The 25,336-nt window shown below is 36.8% G+C and overlaps 3 protein-coding genes across 6 annotated transcripts; all 3 read right to left on the bottom strand.

Annotated features, from left to right (window-relative positions):
• Nucleotides 1-7,488: 7,488 nt before the first annotated feature.
• Nucleotides 7,489-10,694, bottom strand: LOC143536972 (mitochondrial import inner membrane translocase subunit PAM16 like 2-like). Its single transcript, XM_077030845.1, has 4 exons — nucleotides 10,579-10,694; nucleotides 8,589-8,676; nucleotides 8,011-8,144; nucleotides 7,489-7,776 (listed from the first exon to the last, which is right to left on the bottom strand). The coding sequence occupies exons 1-4, from the start codon at nucleotides 10,579-10,581 to the stop codon at nucleotides 7,645-7,647; spliced, it is 357 nt and encodes a 118-aa protein (XP_076886960.1). The 5' UTR covers nucleotides 10,582-10,694; the 3' UTR covers nucleotides 7,489-7,644.
• Nucleotides 10,695-13,070: 2,376 nt separating this feature from the next.
• LOC143536971 (uncharacterized) lies at nucleotides 13,071-13,945 on the bottom strand. The gene has a single exon (XM_077030844.1). The coding sequence runs from the start codon at nucleotides 13,884-13,886 to the stop codon at nucleotides 13,203-13,205; it is 684 nt and encodes a 227-aa protein (XP_076886959.1). The 5' UTR covers nucleotides 13,887-13,945; the 3' UTR covers nucleotides 13,071-13,202.
• Nucleotides 13,946-21,526: 7,581 nt separating this feature from the next.
• On the bottom strand, nucleotides 21,527-23,768 carry LOC143536999 (uncharacterized). Of its 4 annotated transcripts, XM_077030866.1 has the most exons (6): nucleotides 23,346-23,768; nucleotides 23,228-23,271; nucleotides 22,922-23,127; nucleotides 22,119-22,386; nucleotides 21,949-22,026; nucleotides 21,527-21,698 (listed from the first exon to the last, which is right to left on the bottom strand). In XM_077030866.1, exons 3-6 carry the CDS (start codon nucleotides 23,086-23,088, stop codon nucleotides 21,648-21,650), a joined length of 564 nt encoding a protein of 187 aa, XP_076886981.1. In that variant the 5' UTR covers nucleotides 23,089-23,127; nucleotides 23,228-23,271; nucleotides 23,346-23,768; the 3' UTR covers nucleotides 21,527-21,647. The 4 variants fall into 4 exon arrangements, with proteins under 4 accessions (XP_076886981.1, XP_076886980.1, XP_076886982.1 ...); XM_077030865.1 differs by having other exon boundaries at nucleotides 22,922-23,271; XM_077030867.1 differs by having other exon boundaries at nucleotides 23,228-23,434.
• Between the last annotated feature and the right edge of the window lie 1,568 nt (nucleotides 23,769-25,336).

Raw genomic sequence — 25,336 nt, 5'->3', positions numbered from 1 at the left:
AATGGCCGGGTTACTACCCGCCTAGAAGAGAATCTAAAGTTTAAGCAATGGAAAGGGATCTTCGGGGTCAAGCTTCAGGGCCGCCTCCACCAGGACCCGCTCCGTCAGAAGAACGGGGTGGTTCGAGGAAAGCTTTGAGGACAGCTAACCCATCATCAGCAACAGCTACTTCATCCACCTTTTCCACCACTGGATGCGGGAAGGCGGCGTATTGGTTCAATGCTTGGTCGTAAATGGCTTCGGTATCCACATCGAACAAAAGGAAGTTGGAAGGCGGGACGCCTTTCTCAACAAACCCTAGACCAAGCATGAAGCCGGCCTTTTCCCCATCATCATGAGAAGCGTTGAGGGCTGCGGTCATGGCATCATCGTAGGAGGTCTCTGAAAAGACCCGACGCACAACCTACAGAAAAAAATACAAGTATTAGAACCTTTTCTTACAAAAGAAATGCGTGAAGATAAATCTAAACATAGCTGAGGCAACGCTTCTCGAAGAAGCCATCGGAGGGCAGCTTGAGCTTCGGTATGGGCGCGTTCGGCTTCGCTCTTGTTAAGGTTGGCAAGTAAAACTTCCTTAGCGGCAGCCTCTTCGACGCCCTTAAGCTTCCGCTCGGTTTGGTCAAGCACCCCCCTCTGGTCCAGGATTTCCTGGAGTTTCTTGGCATCTTCCATTGCCAAGGCATCATGAGCGCGTTGGAGAGCCTCTAATTTGCCTTTCAGCTCCTCATTCTCCAAACGCAGAGGCTCAGCAACGGCTTCAGCCTGGGCAGCCCTCTCGGTTACGTTTCGCGCAGTTTCCCTGGCCAGCCGAAGCTGTTCATTCACAGCTTGGGCAGCCTTGGAACGGGCCTCGAGTCGCGCCTGAACTTCAACCTCGAGGGCCTTGAAGGCCTTCTCCTTGGTGGCGGCAGCTGCCGCCAGCTGTTGGTTCTCCTCCCGGAGAGCACGCGCTTCAGATACGTCTTTGGCGCGAGCTGCTTTCAACTTGTCGTTTTCACGACAAAGCAGCTCGATGCGCGGCTGCATCCGGGCCTGGAGAACCCGAAGCTCATTGGTTAGCCTACCCTCCTGGTAGCTAGCCATGGCTTCTCCCAACGCACCATGAGGAGCAGCGTGGCGAGCCCAGTCCACGCACTCCACAGGGGTACGAAGGGTTGTTCCTCGGCGTATGTTCCATCGTGGAACATACACTTCATTGGAATCCGACACTGCAAAAGAAACAAAGACAGTAAGGAAAAGATGATAAAAAAAGGGGAAAAACAAAGGAACCCTACGCACCTGTAGGGTCAATGACAGGCCGATATCCGCCAAACCCATCACCTGAACCTAAAGGAAATCCATCCAACAGGTCAGGCAGATGGGAAGGTGGCAAAGATCGGCGGGAAGCCCTGCGCGTACCTGATGGTCCGGCTGTCGGTGCCGGTGGCGCGGGCATGGTGGCAGCCGCCGTGGTCGCCGTCGTGGTCTCCGCCGCGGTCGCCGCCTCCTTAAAAGCAGCAGTAACCGCCGGTTCCGTGAAGGATGCTGTAAAAATCGCACTCACGGCCGGCGGTGACGTCATCTCGGCCGGAACAGTTGGCTCGATGGAACGAGCAACTGGACCAGCGGACGCAGGCGCAGGCGACTGGGTCGACGCCTCAGGAAGGCTGACCGAGCCTACCGTCATTGGCGAGGAGGTACTCCCCTGCGTTTCACCCAGGATTGCGTCAACATCCACGCCTGCACAAAGAAGAAAGTGTTAAAAGAAAATTATGAAGTGACAAATCTACAAAGGCATTATGATTATACTTACGGGTTTTCTTGACCCTGAACGTACGGACGGGCGGGGAGGAACCCGATGGAGCCGGCCTCTTGGTACCGGTCACCGTCATCTTCGTTGGTTCTCCGGAGGTAACGGTCGTAGCCTCCGGAGCAGTGGTCTTCTCACCACCGGGCTTCCCCGCCACCTCTTCACTATCTGACTCCGTGTCAGATAGAACCACTGGATCAGCTGTGGCCTTCTCCTTCCCCTTCACGCCGGCAGCAGTCTTCTTCTTCCGCACAAGGGGAGGACCATCTGCGGATTCCTCAGAAGAAGATAGGATGTAAGGATTTCCAACAGCAGGTACAGCATTGAGGGGTTCGGGATAAAATATCTCCTTACCTGGCCGCCGGTGGCTCAGGATCTCTTGGCCTGGCGGATAGACCTCCACAAACCTATCCGCCGTTTGCTCCAGGATGGGCAACTCATTGTCGTCCAGAGCACGAGTGCCCACCCGCACGGGACGGTCAGCCTCCCGCGGGAACAGGAGCGACTCCAAATTATTCCCCTCTGAAAGAAAAGAAACAGTTAGAAAAATAAACTAATATCAGCAAGAAAGACAAGACATACCATAAGGAATAGAGTTCAAACCGTATTCGAGAAGGATAGGAAACCGAGACGCATCCTTCCATACCCGGCTCATCCCCAGCAGCACCATCCCGGACTCCGCAAACCGGTAAACCGGAGATTGGACCCGGGATATCTTCGCGAACCATTCCGCCTCCTGGTAGCTGGAAGCGTGAAGGCTCAGAAGCGCTTGACCCTTCTTGAACTTCATAGCAATGGGGATGGCGCGGGCAGAGATGTAGAAGAACTCCCGCTTCCACGATCGGAGACTGCGCTCGGTCACGCAGATCTTTAAACCCTTTATACGGGTTGTCAGGGTGTACCACCCTTGGACGCACCTCCAAGTATAGAAGGTCATCAGGCGGTCCACGTAGGGCTCAATACCCAGAATCCGGCACACCCACTCGAAGTGCCGGACCTTGGCAATCGCCATCGGATGCACCTCGGTCAGGTGCACCCCGTGCCTCTCCAGGACACGGTACATAAACTTTGTCAATGGGAACCTAAGGTTTCCATAAACAAAGAATGCAGCATATACCCCGATCTTGCCACTGGGGGCATCGTACACAGTCTGGTGAGATTCAGGAAACTCAGGCTCGAGAGACTCGAGCATGAACTTCCTGACGATGTACTGGTACTGATCGACAGGTAGAGCACACTGGCACTCGCCAGCAGTACTCCTATCGTCGGCTACAGCTTCAGCATCATGAGAAGACATTTTTGCAGAAAGAAGAGTGATTTCGGGAAAATGCTTGCCTGAAAAAGGGGAGTATTTGCCGGAAATCACTAAGAAGAAGAAGAAGAGAGGTGAAAGTGTGAATTGCAAATAACCCTCTCCCCCTTTATATAGTAATCGCAATTAATGCGGTGAATTTAATGCGGAGGAGAGAGAAATCGACAGTGCAATGAAACTATGACACGTGGCAAAAAGCAAGCTGGCAACAGCTGTTGAAAGGACGTGCCAGTAACTTCGCGGCCACGCGCCCGAAAAAACACGCCCACGCGCCTGAAAAAGCGACTGGAATGACCATGTTCTGTCACGTCACCATAACTTCCTGCACGTCCTGACACAGTCAGAAGAAACCGTCACACGACGTTTCAGATGTTTGGATTGTTCTTATCCTCACCAACCTTTCGAATTTCAAAATTCAAAATTCAAAAAGATTCAAAAGTAAGCAGGAAAATACCCCTTACCTTGGCAACCAAGTAACCATAAGACGGATGCGGGTACAGTGTTAAGGCAAAACCTTCCACATACCTAGCACCCGCAGGGAATTGAAGCCAAGAATACCCCGGCAACAAAGTAACTATAAGACGGGTGCGGATACAGTGTTAAGGCAAAACCCTTCACGTACCTAGCACCCGCAGGGAATTGACGCCAGGAGCACCTTGAAAGTAAAGTAACCGTAAGACGAGCGCGGGTACAGTGTTAAGGCAAAACCCTTCACATACCTAGCGCTCGGCAGGGAATTGAAACCAGGAAGGATCTTCTGGGCAATGCTTGTGGAAACGGAAATAACATCCCCGCATAGCGGGAACGTCGAGAACTACATTGTTTGAGGCTCCAGGATGGAATTGGTGGTTTAAACATAATTGATCACTATGTTCAAAACCACTAAAACCTCAAGGAGAATCCACACAAGTGAGACTCAACGCTCCTGACTTGCGAGAAGGTTACATACCTACCCGCATCATACCCAAAGATCAAGCAAAAAAATCGGGAATTTTTGCAAGTGACATTAGGAAACCCGCGGGAAGAATCCCCACGGAGAACCTTAAAACTAGAAACCCTTTTCAAAACCCCTTGCTCAAAGTCCAAAAGTTCACCTCACTTTATTAAACATTCATGAGAAGAACATTGGACTGGGGGGACTTGAAGAGGTAGGTCCCAGCAGAGACCGGTTGGTCCCGCAAGACTCACCTTGAACAGGGACGTCTGCGCAAAGGCCATCTGCTCCCGCAGGACCCACCATGCTCATAGGATCTTACGCGCAGTACACAAGCTGAACACGCAGGGAAAGCCTCCCAATGGTGAAGTACCCCGCCTGTTCCCGCAGTTGCGGATACAAGCCATCAGGAAAGGCTACCCGCAGACAGCAGGGCTACACGCACAAGACATTAGCTACTTCAGTAGTCACATGAAGGAATGAGCAAGGCGGGAACAATCCCGCCTAAATGAGCCAGTCTGATTCTGAAAGATCTCTTGTACCATACCTACCAAAGTATGGATAGGACAGACGATCTGACCAGAACAGCCCATGAGCCAATCACAGGGTGACAGCTCATCGACAACAGGACGAGGAGGAGCACCCTCTAGTACTGTTTGTCACTATTAGCCGCTGCCTACTCACCAACCCTTACTGAGGAGCATGCGCGGCCTACAGTTGGTGGAATAGTGTTACTGTTGGCCGTAACCTATTCACCAACCAGCATGGCCTGCGTACAATCCACAGTAAGTAGGACGTGCATAATCTACAGTTGGTGGAATAGTGCAGCCGACTTTGTTACTGTTGGCCGTAACCTACCCACCAACCAGTATGGCCTGTGCATAGTCCGCTGTTGGTTGAACAGGAATACTATTCAGCCGGCTGTACCTTCTAGGAAACCTACCTTCGGCTATAAATACTCCAATATCTTGGAATGGTAAGATCATCTGCTATCCCGTTATCTAGCAATCTCTTAATATACACTTATATTCAGAGCAACCTAGTCTGATTCTCACGCCGGAGGGTGGTCACAAGGAGGAGCCCCCCCCTTCTCAGTGACGAGCTTACGGTGTTTGTTTTGCAGGTCTCCTGAAGAACAGCCTTCTCAGCTAGACCTCATTCGTGGGAAACATTACTTAACCCCCAGATTATCTATAATCTGTATCGGGTCACTTAGTGTTTCTTCATGTGAGGAGCGGGTTGACCATTGGAACCCGGATACCCAGAGCCCGTTTGACCGAGCGGAAAACTATGGTGCGACATAAATTGACCAACTTGAGGTGGAAATGAAGGTTGACTATCTTGGTTCGGTGTAGGTTGATCGGGTTGACCTTGGATACTAGATTGAAAACCCACTTGTGAAGGTCTGGATGGTGGCAGAAGATCCGCTAGAATATCAATATTTGCTCAAACTGCCTACCCGAAACCAAAAAAATAAAAATCATATTAAGGTAAAACAAGTACTGGTAAAAGAAAACAAACAGTGGATAACTATATTACCTTCCATCGTAAGATACTGAAAATCTGATAGTGACTGCAATATTATAGAAAGTAAAAATCAAATTTTTAGTAAAGAAAATGATAAGCGTTTTATAAGGTAATATTAAGCTTCAAAAACTATACTGTTATCTGGTAAGAATGTTGCCTGATCTCATCTATGACCCGCTCTGACCCATTTGCTACAAGGTATCCAAGAACAGTCAAACCCTGGTGCAAAAGCAAGAAAATCAAACCCTTCTTACATTTTCTGTAGGCATGTAAATGAACCGAATGAACACGAACGCAGCATGTTCAGGTTCTCCAAACTTATAACCGAACAAGTAAGCGAATGGGGTTTTCTTGTTCGTGTCTGTTCATTAAGATATGAATGTGTTCGTGTTCGTGTTCGTTTATGTTCATTCATTACCAGTATAAATGAACGGTTGCGTTGGGCGTAAAAAGTTATTAAAACTAGATTAAATTGTATTGGCTCGAAAAAATATAAATGAAATGAATATATGAAAGAACATAAACGAATTAACAACATAAATGAACCTATATGAAAGAACATAAACGAATTTAAATGAATAAACGTTCACAAACATGAATTAACAAACGAGACACGTGTTCATGTCCGTTCGTTTAATTAAACGAACCAAATATTTTGTTCATGTTCGTTCGTTTATTAAATAAACGAACTTTCCGCCAAACGGTTCATTGAACGTTCGATTTGCTATTTCACTTACATGCCTAATTTTCTGAAGTCGCCTAAAGTGTGTATCTAATGCATAAAATCATCAAAACAACTAGTCTTAGAATATTAGATTATCAAATAAATAATGTATCTTTATGTACTAATATCTGACACTAGTTAGTTATAATAATAGTTTCGCTAGAACTCTTTTCGCATATGATTTCATATTTGAACAGTCCAAACCTTGTACACATGGCGCCAGTTTTTTCCAGTATCATTCATATTTCCATATAACTGACATAATCATTTGGTATGTATGACTGCATATGCAAAACCGGAAATGAATATTTGAGCAAAAATAATAATAATTTTGTTTTCAGTTTGTAACGAAAACAGAAGTATAACATACTAGTTTCTTGACGCGATTGCAATATCACCTTTATTTATTAACATTATTCAAATTCAGGGGAAATCAAGAGACTGACAACTTATAATGTGCCTCTCATACGAGTGGCCCGTATGGCCATTTTTGCATGTCATACGACACGCATGATGTGACAGGCTCTGGTGTGCAGACTTGAATCATATGGCAAGTATGAGTCCGAATGATATCAAGTTTTATATAAAATTATTGTTTATTTATATAAAGTTTGTGAATACACTTTTATATTTTTGTAAATATGTTTTAGAATAAAAATAATCCTTGTCAATTCTCATATTGTAATTGTAATTTGTAAGTATGTTCATAAGGTAAATAATGTAGTTTTTGGATCAATTTAAAATTATTAATAAGAATTAAAATGATACATTTAATCACTTTTTTTTTATTCTAATATTTCAAATTGATACTATATTTTTGGTTATTTAGAGCATCTCCAACGGAAGGTTTGTACCCCTTGTTCGGATTGCGTGGCATGAAACAAACAAGGAGGAAGTGGACGAGTAGTGTTGTAGAGGTGAAGTCCGCGAACAAGGTGTAGACGTTTCGACGGACGACTCGTGGCCCCCACTGTCCCACATATTATATATAATAATATTTTTTATTAGGGTTTTTTTTGTTATAGAAGAAACCGAATAATTTTTTTTTAAACGTATGAAATATGTTTTGCATAGTTATTTATTCCAAACTTCTTGTTTGATTATATCAAATGATTGGACTCCATTTATAAATTTAAATATAACATGTAAATAGAGTCAATAGTTTATATCTCAGATTTAAAATATATCTTTTCTCAATAAACTAGACTTAATCTTCTATTACTACTAACTCTCCCACCAATTGGTACAGTCATAATAAAAATGCTAAGAAATAATGAATTGCTCATGACATAGTTAAGGAATACAAAACTTAATGTTCACGCGATATATAATAACTATACAAGGGCGCTTCGGTCATTTTAGCCGGCATTGTGTCCCGGATGATCTTTAGCTTGATAAAACGGCTCCAGACATTCCTTGGCCCGGTGTACTTTCGACTGCAAATAAAAACTCCCGCTCTTGGTATTCCGTTCAAACAGATTGTCATATTTCTGGAAACGAAAACAATAAATTATCCGAACGTTAAACAGATTTAAATATATAAGTCTCATCCGTATAATTACTACAGATAGATCAAGAGGCTTTTATGCAAACATACACTTTGGCCAACTTCCAACTTATTTGACCCGTTTAACTGTTTAGTTTACCTTTTAGAAATGAAAACAAACGTGAAGTGGCCCGTTTGACCTTTTTGAATTTTGACCCATTCATAAGTAAATACTAACCTGTGCAATTTCTTCCCAAGATGACCGCTCGGTGACGCCAAGAATTTGTCTGGCCTCTTGCTCAGTCATAACCTTGCTTCCTCTACGGGCCGCATTTTGTAACGTTTCTTGAGCAACACCTGATTTTGATGCATCTGCAGTTTACCAAAAAAAACATAAATAATCATTTTTTAACATGCTAAGACAATTTTAGACATCTTTTTAACTATTCCATAATGTTAAACGCAATAAAATGCAATTGCGAATAAACAAGTGCGTGTGTGAGTCAGTATTAACACTTTTCCACTCAGCATACAGATCAGTTAACTTTCACCTATATGCTTATTTCTTTATTTAGAGTATGCACATAACATGATCCATAAAGAACATATGCCTAAATGATACAAATTCCACAATCCAAAAAAGTAAAAGTAAGACCACTCCTAAAAGGTATGCAATCATGCATCTGAGCCTAAACAACACAATGATCAATAACACCCATGATGTAAAGCACGAATGACTTTAAGCAAATGATTTGAGATTTGGCAAAGAGTAATATTAATTTGTAACAGAGTTCACATACAAAGTTGGAAACTTACTTTGTAGCGCCTGACGGTACGCTTGAACGAAAGCCCTAGCTACTACACCAGAGCCCAAAACAATCAAATTTGCAAGAATCTTGGCGGCCTGTGGAAACATTAAGTTAATGATGCATAAGGTTTGCATACTTTATTAAGACTAATTTTTGCTAAACTGACAAGCTGAATCTATAGAACCATTGTTGTTCGAGTTGTCTTTATCAGAGGTGGCGTTCATTTCAGAACATATAATATGCTGAAAACTGCGAGAATTGCATAATGCACATGTACATAACACACTAACAAAGTTATGTAAGTGCCACTTGTCTCTCCCCTTATTTTAATTATATTTATATATGTATAAGTGCATCATATGGTTCTTGCAGTTCTCAACATATTATTGGTTCTGAAATGAACATACTGTAATTTGTTTATATCTCATTCTTGTTACTTATATATCAACAACTCATAATATCCAACCTAGGGATAGAAATTTATAACATGACACGAACCGGACATGAAAATAAATAGGCTAGGGTAGACGCTTTGTCTTAAAAAAAGGTCGTGTTCAAGTTGGATTTCGGTATGTGGGTTGATTAGCAACCCACTTAACCAGCAAGCCATTTGACATGTTTAGATAAACGGGTTACATGGGTTAGGGGTGGTTTTTACATTTTCAGCACGGTTAACTAAACAGGTAGCAGAGTTTTTACAACTAGAGATGTTCAACGAAACCGGTTCCTGGAACCGAACCGGTGGACCCGAACCGGACCCGAACCGGTTCCTACCCGTTTTTTGTAGGAACCGGACCCTATCTGATTCAACCCGATGATCCGTGACCGGTTCTTGCATTTCTGAGTGGGGGCGGGTAGGAACCGGAACCGAACCGGAACCGGTTCTGGAACCGAACCATCCAGAACCGGTTCCTAACCGGTTCTAGCCGTTGGATCGAATATAGCCGTTGGAAATCGTTTTTTTGGCCGTTTTTTGACCGTTGGGGTCAAAAATAGCCGTTTTTTGGCTCCCCCAAGCACCCCACTACTAGTATAAATAGGTATTTGATGTCATGGGTTCATCACAACACTCAAAACGCAAACCCGAACGCAAAAAAAATACAAAAAAACGCTATTACAACGTTTTGAGTTCTCTAATCTCTTGTTTTCTCTTCTTCTATATTCATATTTGTTGTTATGGCTGCCTCACAATCATCGGTTGGTCAAGGTTCCAACGCCGAACCAAGTTTCGTTCGTATTGTACCTCATAATCGTAATCAAGAGATTTGGTGCAATTGGGATTTGGTTGAATTGAGTGATGACCATTCATTGAAGGCTCGGTGCAAGTTTTGTGGGATTTATTTAAACCCACTTTCGTTCGTATTGTACCTCATAATCGTAATCAAGAGTTTTGTTTTTTTTATTTTTCATGTTATACAAATACGAATCGTAGTTTAGAATCCAAATCGCAATCGAAAAACGAAAAAAAAAATAAAATTTTTACACTGTAACCGGTTGGAACCGGTTACGGTACAGGAACCGGGTTAGGAACTGGTAAGAACCGGTTAGATAGGTTAGGGGTCCGAGGGTGGGAGAACCGGTTCGGTTCCCTAACCGGTTCGAGCCTGGAACCGGTTTAAAAGGGGGTTTTGAATATAGGAACCGGTTAGGAACCGGTTCCGGTTCCTAGTCCCAAACCGTTTTGAACATGCCTATTTACAACCACTAATTTCTAGCAAGCTGATACCACAAATCTCCTTATAAATTTACCAATAACACCATAATAAGCTAATATAACATAAATTTTCGTAAGCAAAACACCGTACAATATTAAGAGAGCTTTGATTTATATGTACAATCATATTAAAAGCAAAGCAAATACAATCATATATAAATTCATGTATATTTTTTTTCACCAAGATTGTTCAAATATCAAATCGTAATACAATATAATAAAGAACAAGGATATGATAAGGTATAATTATTAAAAATAATATGAATAAGAGAAAAGAATGTACCATGTTAATGTTATGATTTAATAAATCCGATCAAGTAGTCTGCGAGATTTAACGTCGGAAGAAAGAAAAAGAAACTTGTAGGAGGATTTTGCTTGTCAATAAAATAAAGGTGAAAGAAAGACCTTTTTAAACGGAAGGAACCTTGAGTTTATATAATAAATAACTCGTACACATGTTTTATAAGTGTGGACCCGTTGCTTGAGGAACAAGACAAGTAAAATTAAAACACAACCAATAATTAGCTCCTTCACCTTAACCTTAAAAGTTATAACACAAAAATAACCCAACACATTTAACCCATTACACAAACATAAACATATATTATATATAGCCTCATTAAATAATATTAACAAATACTACTTGAATTGCTCATTAGTCCATTAACTGATTACTTGGGTCCTGGAAGGCCGGACAATGGAATCGAATTGTCATCAATAACAGTGGGTGACGTCGTAGGGCTTGAATTGTGGTTGTTGGTCTTAAAGAAACGCTCCTTCGTCCACAGTCACTTGACCAATAGGGCGTGACTCGTGAGGAGCTGAGGGTGGCACTCTTCGGTCTTTAATTCGTTGAATTCACCAGTTGCCAAATTGATTGTATGAATGTTTTCTGAATATTGATTTTTGATTCTTGAATATGATTATATGATTAATTGGTTATCGATTATATGAATGGTTGGCTACTAAATAACGATTCTTTATTCTTGAAATGATTACATGGTTACGCAAATGGAGAAATTGATGTATAGATGGTGCGTACGCAAACTGAGAATTATATATCGACAGGGAAGAAAGAGGACTTGCTTTGGTATCGAGCATGACTGCACAAAAGGATACCAACGTAGCTGTTATCCATGGCGGTTCCTAGATTGTCTAGCTTTGAGAAAAGTATAGCACGCTCATTTTTTTAGTCCCTTTTCGACGTACAATCTTATTCGTTTATTTTCCAAGTGCCAAAGCAAAACTCAACTCAATTTGACATTAAGTGATGAATTGTTGCATGAAAGCTAATTACTATTAACTTGTAAGCTTGAATGCAGTGTTATAATGAGTTTGGATACACAATTATGTTATGATTTTGGATGCACCTATGAAGGTGCTAAGTTAAGACGCGTCGTTATAAACTTGTGCATCAAAACCAATTATAAGATTGCGTTCCACTGAAGAGTACGTTATAAACTTGTGCATCAAAACCAATTATAAGATTGCGTTCCACTGAAGAGTACGTTAACTTTTCAGAAGATTTAGAAGCACCGTTGTTATGACCAATTACAACACTACGATAACTCTACACCGATATAGTTAGAAGGCAATGACCATAACATTTAGCAAGAAAGCCAAGAATTATATAAAACTAAATATTTCCGGAGTTAGTTTATAATTTTTTCTTAAGAAACTAAAACAATCAAACATTTGGGATAAAATCTTTTTGATGAAACTACTTTTGGTGCTTAACTATAAAAAGCATGCAATGCATGTAACTGATTACTCTTTTATATTCCTTACTTCATGCATATTTGATACTATATTAGCCCTAGATTGGACCCCATCTACACACCAAATTCATTCCTACACTTATTACACACCAAATTCATTCCTATACTTGTTACAAAACAAAAAACAATAAGAAAGGTTTACAACAACCAACCTATATGTGTGTTGTGATATCTATGAAGACTTCCAAATATCACATAGACACACTCATATGAAAGATGTCACTCTTTCCCAATTTTAACTATGCATTTACCAAACTGCTAGCCAATTCACTAATGATGTGACATACAACAAATAACCATCCGCCCTTGTTAACAGTTTTTAAACCAACTATAAGGTCTATGTAATGGGGTGACAAATGCCCACTTTTGGGGCGATTTTGGGTTGACCCCCCCCCCCCCCCAAACAAAAAAAAGGCAATATTGGGGCGAAATGTGTGTGTGTGAGGGGGGGGTGACTATTTGTCGCCTGGTGTGTTTGTGTTTATTAATATTATACATGTGTGTGTGATATACACACACACACATATATAGGGCTACATCATTACACCTCCTAAAACAAAAACTCACCCTTTGCTGACTGGGCGCCACATGGCGCAAGTCGCCCCATTTTGTAGCCTCTTCACTACAAGTAGCCTAAAATCAAATCAGATCGAATACAATTATACATCTATAACCATTACCATCAAAGTTTATCTCGACCTTTCTTCAAGAAACCTAACACTCTTATTCCCAAGAAACCAAAACAACACAAAGACTGAATCAATCACCATATCTATATATGCAAGACACCTTATATTAATCAACAAAATACCTATGCACATAAGAAAGCCGTATATAAACAACCTAAACTTAAATGCAGGCCAAATACTAACATGATTCGAGTGACACGAATCACAAACAAATCATCAAGATTCAAGAACATAACAAAAGGCATAAACTTCAAGAACGATATATGTGCGTACACGTACAACGTAATAAATGTTAAAGATTCAGTAACCATAAAATGTCCTTTCATATAATCTTAACTTGATATAAGTAAGTAACAGCAGTCTGTAAACACATAAAAATTTATAAAACCTTTATTGTAACATATATTTATTCTATACCTAAAAACTCAAACTCAACATACTCAATTCTTAACTCTACGAATTCGCTTAGATCCCCATACCTCCAACCGACCCGCAGGGCATCCACATGGAGCTCTAAATATAAGGACCGTCCGTCCATTAACCGGCGCCATCTTCTTCAACTCCGCCTCAAGCTCCTTATGATCCTGCCCTAACTCCAACGGCTTCACATTACTATCGCTATCCGGTCTCAAACCCGCTAACAAATACCTAACACACTCTTCAGACTCAAGCTGGATATCGAACTCCACCGCTTTCCTCAACCCTTTACAATTCGGTTTCCCACATTTCCTAGATTTCACTTCTAGTATCTCCCAAGCAGCAATGGAAGCAATGACCCCACTAAAAGCCGCAACGATACCGATCACGTACGCGATCGGGGCGTCCGATACGACTTCTTGGATGATTTCAAAAACTAAAGGCAGGATCTCAATTGACTCATGGTATATAATATTAATATAAGGTATGATTAGAAACCCTAAGGCGCCTAACACTAGAATCAACATTAATATATCTAAAGCTGCGAATGGAGACCTGTCGCAAAACGGGTGTGATAACGGGTTGATTGAATTGGACCCGGGTTTGGATCTTTTGTTGGTTCGTGAATGATTGGTTGTTGTTATTGTCATGTTCTTGTGGTGTTCAAAAGCGCGGCAGAATTCGATTAAGCTACGGCAATCGATCATGACTGGGTGTCGAGATTTGGAAAACCCAATTGGAAAGTGGGTGGATTTGGGTGGAATTGGAAGATGGGTGTGTGTGATAATTGGGTTATTGATGATGATGATGATGATGATGATGAAATGATTGATTGATTGAGAGGATCTGCCTAGAAAAAAGGGTGTGAATGAGATGAAATGAGTGATTGAGATTGAAGACGAAGTCAGCGGAGTTGCAGGTAATATGGAGTTGAGGATGCGTGGATTACGAGGTTAGATCCGGAACAAGATAACGGATTTGTTCTTTAGTACTTGTAGAATATCCAAATGACGAAGTTGTTCCTTTGAGAATTAGTTTCACCATTCACTAATTAAATGCGATTTTAGAATGTAGTAATGAGTTGATTACTTGGGGTGTGTTTGACAAAACTAGCTGCTAGTTGTAGCTAGAAACTGGTGGCTGCTGTCTTGAAGTTGATATCTGGTAACTGTAACTTTTTAAAACTATTTAGATGTTTGGTATAGTAGCTGAAGTTTTTAATAAAATGCATAAAATTACTAAAAAGGACATAGCTAAAAACAATAATAACAAATGTATTTATTTTGGAAAGTGATTTAAGTAAATTAAAATACTAAAAGCTTGTAGCACTTTCTAAACGCTACTAGTAGAAGTTTTAATTTTTACGTTTTTTCTCATAACCTAAAAGTTTCAAGCTCCTTGAACCAAACAAAGCTTTTTAATTGAGTATGAGTTTTTTTCTTAAAAGCTTGAACCTATAACTCCTAAAAGCTTCTTGCCAAACATACCCTTGATGTTGTTATATGTACAAGGGTACCTCTTTTCGGATATACTTTGTCGAGAGGCTACATTGCCCTTGTCATTGCTATTAAGGATAGCTGGTACTCTCTTTTGGGTTATAGTTGTCGAAGAAAAAGATGAGAGAGAGGGGGTAGATGAGTTGGACGGGTTATTTCGTGTACTATTATCAGAGATAATTAGTCAAATCTCACCCCCCCCCCCCCCACAACGTCTCCACGGGTGGCCGAGAACACCATTCTTAGATGTTCAATATAATTATGACGAATTTTGAATAAATATTTGTTTTTTTATTGTTACCTAGATCATATTTTATATGTGACCTCTCATGTGATTGATAGTTGAGAGTTTAATTTATGTTTCTTTATTATTACTATGCTTGTATATAACGCATTTGTATAGTTGCTCATTTAATTTGTCAGAAAAACGTAAATTGTGTTTCGTAGTAGCTAATACATCTTAGAATTATGCTTCTATTTGATGAAAATACCCCAACTTTAATTACAACATTATTTCAAAAAGATATTAATTTTGGACTTCACTTTAGACCACTAGAAATATAAAGGTGTCCTTGTTGCGTATGAATGACAACATACTAGGTAAAGATAATATCATCTTCATCTTTACCAGATAACAAACATTGTTTAAAACGGACCATGTCCGGTGAATCTTTATAAGATATCCAATGAGTTAGGTGTTGCACTAAAACAATCTTGTTATTAAACTTGATATGGCGTGTGATATATGTATATATTCTTATTACATGTTGTATAAATAAAATGTTTTACATATTTAGCACATACATTTATTGAAAAAGTTTTCAACATTTTATTTTTAGAAATAATAATTTATATAATATGTAACTTATTCAACTTATAAAAGTTTATATTGTCAACTTGTCTTTTGTTTATGAATAAAAGTGAATTGAAGGTTCAAAGAAAATATTTGTTAAGATTGCATATTGAAAGGTCAACAAAAACATATTTGTTAAGAACTTAAGATTGCATATTGAAGGGTGAAAATGACCAAAAGTCAAAATAAAGTGTCAAATAAGGCAACTAAAAATAGTTGACTACAAATTCGGTAATGATGATCATATGTGTGGGGTTTAAAAGTAACGCTTATGTGTGTATGTTGTTGACACGTAGTTGTGAGTTCACACGTGTCAGCTTATCATGTATAAAAGGTAGTTCAACCACCACCAGTAGTGTTGCCGATCAAATAAAATAAAGAGTATATTCATTTGTATAAAAGTAGATGTTAATTATATTTATTCATGTGTTTATTGTGGGAAAAAAATATTTCAAATGCAAAAACTGATGGTCTTGACGTGAGCAGCTTACAGGCTGCAATAAATATTCTTAGTCGTTTCACAGAAGAAGTGAATAAAACGTTACTAGAAGAGTGCCCGCGCGATGCAGCGGGTATTTGAACATAGACCTTGGTTGATTACATAACAGTTATGGGCATTAATGATTCCGCATGACACGAAACACAACACGATTTTAAGCGGGCTCGACACACACAAATAAGTATATGAGTCGAGTAAAGGTTAAACTTAATAATGTCACAAATATGGGATTTATTTTATTTTAGAGAATATTATAGAAATATGTAATGATTCATCAAGCTAGTTAATTTAAGGTTTAAAATTGAATTATTATGTGTTAGGGTTAAAAAAAATGTGTTACTATTTTTTGTATTTAAATTATAAAAGTGAAAAGGTAATGTGATTATTGAAGTTTATTGAATACCTTAACTTGGGTTGTTGTAATATTTGGAGGTGTTGTTTGTAACTTTGTGAGAAAAAATAGGTGGACATTGGATGCTTTTAACCACATTTTATATTATAATTGCATATTTAGATTAATCATTCATGTTTTGTTGACTTGTACATTATAAACAATAGCTCGGTATTGAATAAAATTTATATCAAAACGTTGAAAAAAATGAGCCCGTTGCAACAGTTTGCTTCTTTATTTTTTATGATATAATATACTTAAAAGTAAGAAAGAAATATTAAAGTAAATAAAGTTGTCAAGTAGATGTCACACCCCAACCTAAGGCAGAAATGCCGGGGCGTGATCTGATTGTCACAGCTCACAAGGTTACTATCATGCAAGATTATAAGTTTTAATATCTATTTAATAATTTCAAATAAACGATTATTCATTACAATATCTCAAAACAAATACAAATCAAAATCATATAATTAATTCTCATTAAATTTCTCCTAGTATAAGTCCTTAAACGATATTCCAACTTCAACTACATCATATGATGACATGCATATGCGTTGAAAATAAAATAGTTTTGTCAACACGAGGTTGAGTGAGTAAACATCAGATTTTCATGATTATATAATAATAATAAATAAGAGAGCAGACTGTGTCAAGTGATGAGTAATTTAACCAAGCATATAAACAATTCAATCAAACCATAAAGAAAGGGCTAAACCGCTGCCATGCGAATGGGCATTGGTTACCAAAAATGAGGTGTCGGTGAAACCATTGTCAATACGTCGAACGTCGGCCACTACGACTGTCGTATGATCATACTAGACTGAGATCATGTTGGACCTCTCCGAATGCGGAAGCATATAAAGCAAGTAAGCACATAAACAAGTAAGGTATAAATTGTTAAGCACAAGTGACAACAATTGCAAGTTGAGTAGTATATAGTAATAAAATAAATAGAACGCATATGTCCCCAGAACGGTTAAAAATAAGTTAAAATAGGGAGTGAGATACTCACCTGATCGGATGAACGAAATGTAAATGAGAATGATGAGAGCAAGGTAAACCCATTCGGAGTATACCGTCAAGGATTCCTAATTAAATAATATTAATATAGATTAATTAATAATGAGACAACACGTATAATGAATTAAGATTTGATGTGAATTGAGTAAGGTTTGGGATTTGAATGTTTGTTAATTGATCGATGAATTTCTTCAATGATTAGTATTGCAAAGATTAATATTATTGTTTGTCATATACTTAAAAGATGATTAATTATTATCTATAAAATACTATTGGTTGTTCTTGATAAAAAAATATATAAAATTCCATTTATTTAAATAATTTTAAAGAATTAAGATATAAAATATCTAATTAAATAAATGACTAAATATATAAACTAAAAATAATTTAATTAAATATAAAGTGTAATATGCTTCTAGTTTTTCGAATAAATAAGATACGAATATAATAATAATAATAACAAGATATAAATAAATATTTTGTTTAAGTCTTTAAAAAAAACCTATTTAATACGTTTATTAGATATACAATATATATATATATATATATATAAATAGATATGAGTGAGTTTATAAAAACGTTTAATAATGACGAAACGTGAATCAAAGTGTCGGGTTTTAAACGAAAAGCATAAGGTTTACTATTATAATTAAAATATACTTAAGGCTTATATATATATATAGGGGAGGGTTATCCTAAAAATAATTAGTTTCCTAGGAAGCCTAAGAATAAATCATAGTCATTGGATCATATTAATCAATGGTTGAGATTTAAAATTACAAAAGACCGTCATAGTTTCCTAGAATTCTCTTTCACCACTATAACCGACATAGTTTCCTAGAATTATTCTTTCACCATAGCTTTTAATGTCAAATGTCAAAATTCTATTGGTTCTTACCATTCGTATGAAACTTCTTTTTATTTGAACTATTTTCTATATATATATATATACATATATACACACACGTAAATGGAAGCTTTTAACGATATTTTGACAAGAGTCATAACTTAATGACGTTGGTTTTCAAAAATATATTATTTATTTCATATGTTATAATAATTAAATAACATATAATTATTTGAAACAAGAAAGAAAGACCAAAAAAAACATGCTGGGCTGGCAGAGGCTCGATCTTGCGCCACTGGCCGGCTCAGCCTTGACGGCAAACACCAGTCCACCAACTAGACCAAGCTGAAAATTGAATATTCAATGAAAACAAACTAATATAACCAGACACAGGTTCATCCCAACCCAAATCAAAACCTTAGCTTCTTCAATCGATAGATTCGTTAAATGTTTGTTTAATTGATGTTGGGGTTAACGATGAGTTATGGAAACCGAACATAATACATGTATTTTTTTACCTGAATTGAGGATGAATTGACGACGAACGGCTACTAGATTTTGACGGCACAAAAACGGGCACGAATAGATATCAGCAGATGAATATAAGTTAATTGTGTTTAGGGCTATTGTTGGCGACGAGGAGAGGGTACTTTCTGTAGGGTTAATTGAATTTTGGACTTTGTTAACATGTATATCTATAAACGGGTTTAAAGACGATTTGGTTAATATTGTTAATACGCGTCGAATTGATTAAGTTTTCTTAATTAGATTGTCGGTGAGGTTCGTATTACGCGTCTAAATGATCTAAACAAATCAATTCCCAATATGCAACGAAGATTTAGGTTCAAGAAACGTATCTGGTTCACGAAATTGGGTCAAATACGGGTTCGGGTCACAAGTTCTGGGTTAAAATATCAAAACAAAATTCAGTCCTTGAAGTTATGGTGTGGAAACAAAGTTGGGTTAAGTTTTAGTTTGGGTCATTTTTGTCAAAACAAGAAAGTTACATATATGTTTTAAATAATTAAATAAACAATAATATTATAATAATTAGATTACCCGATAACGGAATAATTTTATTGATAAAATTTACCGAATATATAGCGGGTCGGATAACGTATATAAATTTTAAGTTTGAAAACCCGAGTTGTTACAGTAGAGTTTAAAGATGAAGGGACAAATTTGTAACTATGGCTGATTTATAATAAGAAGATTAGTTTTCCTATGAAGGATTGAAAATAATCTTGTCCATTCATTTGAGAATTGAATGGTTGAGATTAGATTAGAAAGATCATCAAGTGTAAACAAGGGTAAGGGCAGGATAACACATTTGTTGAATTTCTCACTCCACATGCAAGACACATGTCAAATTCTCTCATCATTTTAAAACGTCCATAACTTTTTTATATGACATTTTTTTTTCAAAACAATTTCACCATAAAAACGAGTGTTTTTTTATCTTTTATATGAGTATCATATTGTTTTATAAAAATAAAAAAAATTCGTGGGTTTTTACAAAGTGTGTTTTACCATGTTGTGTTTTACAAAATTGTGTTGTATAATTGTGTTTTATTTTTTCATAGTGTTTTTTTGCATTGTGTTTTTTACATTGTGTTATTTAATTGTGTTTTTGTCATTGTGTTTTTATTTTCGTAGTGTTTTTTCCATTGTGTTTTTTACATCGTGTCTTTTTCATTGTGTTTTTCATAGTGTTTTATTTTCCGGCGAAATTTCCGAAGACTTTTCCGGCAAGGTGGTGGCGGTGGGCGGTGGTGGTTGTAGGAGATAAGTGAAAATTTAAGTGGGTTTTAATTAAAGTGAGTTTTTGAAATTAAATTAAGTGAGTTTTCAATATTAAGGTATTAGACAAAAATACCCTCCTTCTTAGCCTTCTTAGGAAAATCAAACTTCTTATTTGATCTTTTTTTCTTTGTAACTATTATTTAAATTAACAAAAGTTTAGAATATATGAGGGGACAATGTTGTAACTATCTTTGAAGAAATTGAAATACACGTGAGATTTAATGTATCAATGTCTCTTTTGCCCCTATTGAAGGTTGTATCATGTGTTTGATAACTTGTATTTGACTTAATAAAAATTGTCTTAATTTGCTCATCTCTCTTATTATATATAGTATAGATATGACGTCACTGTCACGTTGATGAAAATGAGCTATTAAAACTTGTGTAATGGTTTCGCTCATTTCATATAATGAAGGCAGTATTTAAATTATTGACAAAATGGCAAAATACGTCATTTATGTTTAAACGTTTTTCAATGGACGTCCTTTAGCCAAACAAATAGCAAAAAACATACTTCATGTTTCAAATTCCTTTCATGTTAAGTCCTCTAACCGTAACCCAGTTAAAATTTTTCGTTAAATCTAATAGGTGATGTTGATTGGTTGAAAAAAGAGAGATTTCCCTACAATAGAGCGCCAGTTTTTCTTGAATCAGTGTAGTAGTTGGCACTTACAGTCTTACACCGCCGCAACCCATTTGGGTTTGGCTTTCAGATTGGAAGTTGGGTTCATGAAGCCGAAGGTGTGTGATGAAAAAGTATGTTTGGGTTGCAATTTAGTTAACGCTCATTTAGAAACACTGCCGCAACCTATTCGGGTTCAATCAGGTTCATTTGGATAATGAGGTGGCACTAAACGATTATTCTTTACAAAGAAATTTTGTATAAAAACGAGGAGTACCCCCTCTACCCTAACAATAAGACATCACAACACGACTACCTCTCATACTGAATACCTCTTAAGGATTGATTCTTGTCTCCTTTTGTGCTCGTATCAAATAGAGTGTGTTTAATTAATGATCAATACTATAAACAAGAAAATCAAACAAATTGGAACCGGAATTGGCATAGGATTACACTAAGAACATATTAAGGTATGTGAGTTACATCAATATTTTTCTTTTTCCTTAATAGGAATGGTACTCTCATATCGACGTGACATTCGGGTATCGACGGGATGTGGCTCTGGCATCTTGTTGATGTAATTAGCAAGGCTCACGATTGATAGTATAGTCGACCTTCAAGTGGGGTAATCTGTATCGTCGGTCTAAATGGGTTCCTTTCGAAAGCTTTTTCGGATTAAGGATGACTTTGAGCAGATTACCAAGTTTGATTGAGCTATAAATAAGGAGGTGAATGTTAATACAAATAACTAACATTGAATAACTCTATACTACAGTTAGGAAGAAAAATATTTAATAATTAAATTGCTATTTATTAAAGCAGAAATTGAATGAACATTCATCAAAAAGAGCACACACAAATTTGTCCAGAATTTAAAAAAAAAAAAAAATTATCTTTTCAACTTCTACCAATTTTAAACCAAGAAACTACCCAAATCTCATTCTGAATCACTTTCAATGCTTCCCATTGCCTTCAATCCTCTAGGTCTCTGAAACAGAAAACAATGTACAACTTTTAATACATAGGGTACAAGTAATAAAGCACCATTGTATCAAATTTGACCAAAATGGCAAAAAATCTTAAAGCACATGCACACAACTTTTGAACTTTTTAACAAATATGCCCTGCAAGTAATCTACTTAATTTGACAAATATATAACCACTTTGAGATAGGTATAACTTTTAATACACAGGGTACAAGTCATTGTAGCAAGAGTTGACTAAATGGGTTGACCAACCTTCTTAGATGTCTTCTTCTCTCTAACTTCATATCTTTCTTGGCATAAATCAGATAACCATGCACCTGGACTTACCAACTGCATTCAAAAACAAGAAGTTATGAATGAATGGATCAAAAAAATATTGAAAAATATCAAGAAAAATGAAAAGGGTAGTATGGTAAATTTACAAGCAAGGTTCTTTGAATCATCTTGGCTCTTTTTTTAGGCCTTTGGGGCAGTTTACACCCTTTCATAGCCATAAAGTCTTCTTCTTTCTCTTTGCTTGATAATGTAGTGTACAGTCTGGGCCAAACAGTCTTATTACTCTCTTTCTTTGACTCCATTGTTAACACTTTCTTGCTGCTGCTACTCTCGTCGAACCCAACACCGGTTGACCCGCGTGTCGTGTAATATCGGTCTTCCTTTTCGGGTGATGATAATGCTGATATTGTCTTCCTGTTGTTACCATAAAAGTATTCAGAAAGCAAGAACACAGCCCACAAAACCAATATATTTCTATCTTGTTTTTTTTATGAAATTTGACAAAGTTACTCAAAAGCATCAAAGCCATCAAATTGTTTATTAAATTTGCATACAAGGATGATTCTTTTATCAAACCCCATACTCTTTTTTAGCTTTCTAATCATTATAATAACCAAAAAGAATTGAAAAAAATATATATATTAACACATCTCTCCAAAATTATCAAAATTTACTCAAAAACAAAAAAGCCAATAGATTCTTGAATGAATTTGCATACAAAGATTGGTTCTTTTATCACAACCAATGTTCTTTTTTGCTTCTTAATCATTAAAATAACCAAAAAAAAAAGAAACAAAAGAAAAACAAATATCAATGTATCTTGCAAAAAACTTCAATCTGAAGATCTAGGATTTTCATCAAGAAAATACAAGATTATCAGAAAGTTGAACTAAATATGTGTTTCTCTAAAAAATCAAAAAACATAAATATAATAACATTAAACTTTTACTTGCTGAGACTTTGAGGAGATGAAGAAGGATGATAATGAGAATCTTGCTGCTCAGTTACAACCCTTCGATCAACACGTTTTTTAGGCATAACAATTCCATTTCCATCTGATTCTTTCACTTTAACACATCTCAGTCTCTTTCTATTTCCCCACTGTAACTTATCCATTATTGATTATTAAACACCAAAAAGCTTCAATCTTTACCACTAAAAACCAAATAAAACACCCAATTTAATCAATAACCCTAAAAACCATCAACACCTAAAACCAAAAATAGATACAAAAATATAAATAAATAATACCCACATGAAAATCTATGCTAAAAACAACATCAGATGGTTCAAATCAACCTGCAGTTCATAATATTACACAAGAACATAAATTAATAAAAATATATATATATATACAATTAAAGAATACCCACATGAAGATCTATGCAGAAAGCAGCATCAAATCATTCAAATAACCAGCATTTCAAAATCATTCAAGAACAATAAAGTTACAACCTTTATCTTCAATAATCAATATACATAACAGTTTTAAAGGTTTATTTTTTTATAAGAACTTGGAACAAATATTACAATCAGATATAGAATACCCACTTGATAATCTATGCTAGAAACAGCATGGGATGTTCAAGAACACTCTGCATTCAATAAACCAAACAATACCCTGTATGCAGAGTATAAAGAATGGAAGCTAAATGTTAAGCTTTTGAACAGAGCAGATAGATTGGTGAAGATGATGGTGGATTAAATTTAGATTAGGGTTTTAAGGATATGCATATGAATTATCCAGATTGGTTTTTTGCTCTGTTCTTGTGTGTATGAGTTGTGTACTTGTGTTGACAAAAAGAGGGGTTTGTGATATTGTAGCATATCTAGGTTTTTTTTGTCATAACTATTTTTTTCTTTTTCTTTTTAAGTCAAGTTATATAAAAGAAAGAGTACACTAAGGTTTTCGTCTCGTTTTTTTGTTCAAATATGTAGTTTTAGTCAAATAGTTTTAAATTTTTGATTTTCGTTTATGTGGTTTCATTTCACCTGTAATTAAATCCGAGTCAACTAACCCTGTTAAGTCTGGTCGTTAGACTCATCATCGTATCCTTCACGTGAGGGGCGGTTTTGTCATTTTTCCCCCAAATACACCACAACCCCTCTCGTGAAGGGACTTGCGAATTAGTGATGGGGTTTATTTGCAGACAAAAGCTGATGGGTTTAACGACCAGACTTAACGAGGTTAGTTGGCTCAGGTTTAATTGCAAGTGAAATGAAACCACATGGACGAAAATCGCAAATTTGAAACTATTTGACTAAAACCGTAGATTTGAACAAAACACGTGGACAAAAACCACAATTTACTCTAAAAGAAAACAAGGAAACCCAAAGTATATGTTAGGGGTTCAAAGTACAAAAGGAACAGAAAATACAGACCGTTTGATGATTATGATATTTATTCCAAGTGACTAACACGGTGTTAGAGCATCTAATTTTGGCTAGTAAATGAAGGGAATGACACCAAACAGTCAATGTTCGTATTTATTTGTTTAACTTTAACAATATAAATGATTTATTCACCATGTTTAGTTTATGAAATTTTGTCACTTAGAATTGCTAATGATGGTATGTTGTATATGTATTAATGTAATGCACATGATTCCGGAAGTTGATCATGATCGAGTCTTGGGATGGATAATCGTGAACACTAAACTTTTTTTTGGAATGTACTGATATCTTATAAATGTGTAAATGTATAAATTTCACACGAGATATATACAAATCTAAACATGCTTGTTTAAAAAATCTAAAATTTATTATCAAATTTTGGCATTTGAGTTTAATATCAAGTCTCTAAACTATATTTGAGTCTTGAATAACGAGCCTTTAATATATGGATGTCACATATATTAAGTTTAAATACTATATTAAACTGAAAGTTTAATACAAAAAGAAAATGCATCTTCGGGCTAATTGTTATCCAAAATTGGCCTGTTTTTAATGGGCCAGATTTTGTCATAATCCATTCATTGCCCATGAAAAACCACAAACCTTTTTAAAAGGCTCGACTAACTCAAATTTGTAAGTGAAATTATTACAAAAATATAATAGTAAAAGTTAATAATTTTTAACAAAAAATTTGTACACCTAAATAGTAAAAACCATAATGCATTTGCGAGAATTTAAAGTTTAAACCCGCACCTTTCCGTGGAAAGGGTAAAAGATCTTATGATGATCGTTATATTTGCTAGTTGCTACATCTAAAAAGAGTTGCGTATGAATTTTGTCTTGAAAATGTAAACGATCATGTTCTTAAAAGATGTAAAACCTATAGAGTACAATTGTAATAACATCATATTTACATTATGTACGTTATACTAACGAATTTCATTTGTATTTGAGGATACAACCGAAGGTT

The sequence above is a fragment of the Bidens hawaiensis genome, unplaced genomic scaffold (assembly GCF_021521415.1).
Source record: "Bidens hawaiensis isolate Kalapana, Puna unplaced genomic scaffold, B.hawaiensis_p1.1 tig00011076_1, whole genome shotgun sequence".
Lineage (NCBI taxonomy): Eukaryota > Viridiplantae > Streptophyta > Magnoliopsida > Asterales > Asteraceae > Bidens > Bidens hawaiensis.
Note: the sequence above shows the minus strand (reverse complement) of the source record. Positions and strands in the feature narration are given on the sequence as shown.

Excerpts from the sequence above, each read along its gene's own strand:
- LOC143536972 (XM_077030845.1), bottom strand. Across the intron at positions 8,145-8,588 it reads GTACCGTCAGGCGCTACAAA|ATGCATCAAAATCAGGTGTT; the intron begins GTAAGTTTCCAA and ends GGTAAACTGCAG. Across the intron at positions 7,777-8,010 it reads CTTGGGAAGAAATTGCACAG|AAATATGACAATCTGTTTGA; the intron begins GTTAGTATTTAC and ends TTTCGTTTCCAG.
- LOC143536971 (XM_077030844.1), bottom strand. The coding sequence starts at position 13,886 with ATGATCGATTGCCGTAGCTTAATCGAATTCTGCCGCGCTTTTGAACAC.
- LOC143536999 (XM_077030865.1), bottom strand. The coding sequence starts at position 23,088 with ATGGATAAGTTACAGTGGGGAAATAGAAAGAGACTGAGATGTGTTAAA. Across the intron at positions 22,027-22,118 it reads TGATTCAAAGAACCTTGCTT|TTGGTAAGTCCAGGTGCATG; the intron begins GTAAATTTACCA and ends TTTTGAATGCAG. Across the intron at positions 21,699-21,948 it reads AGAAGAAGACATCTAAGAAG|AGACCTAGAGGATTGAAGGC; the intron begins GTTGGTCAACCC and ends TTTCTGTTTCAG.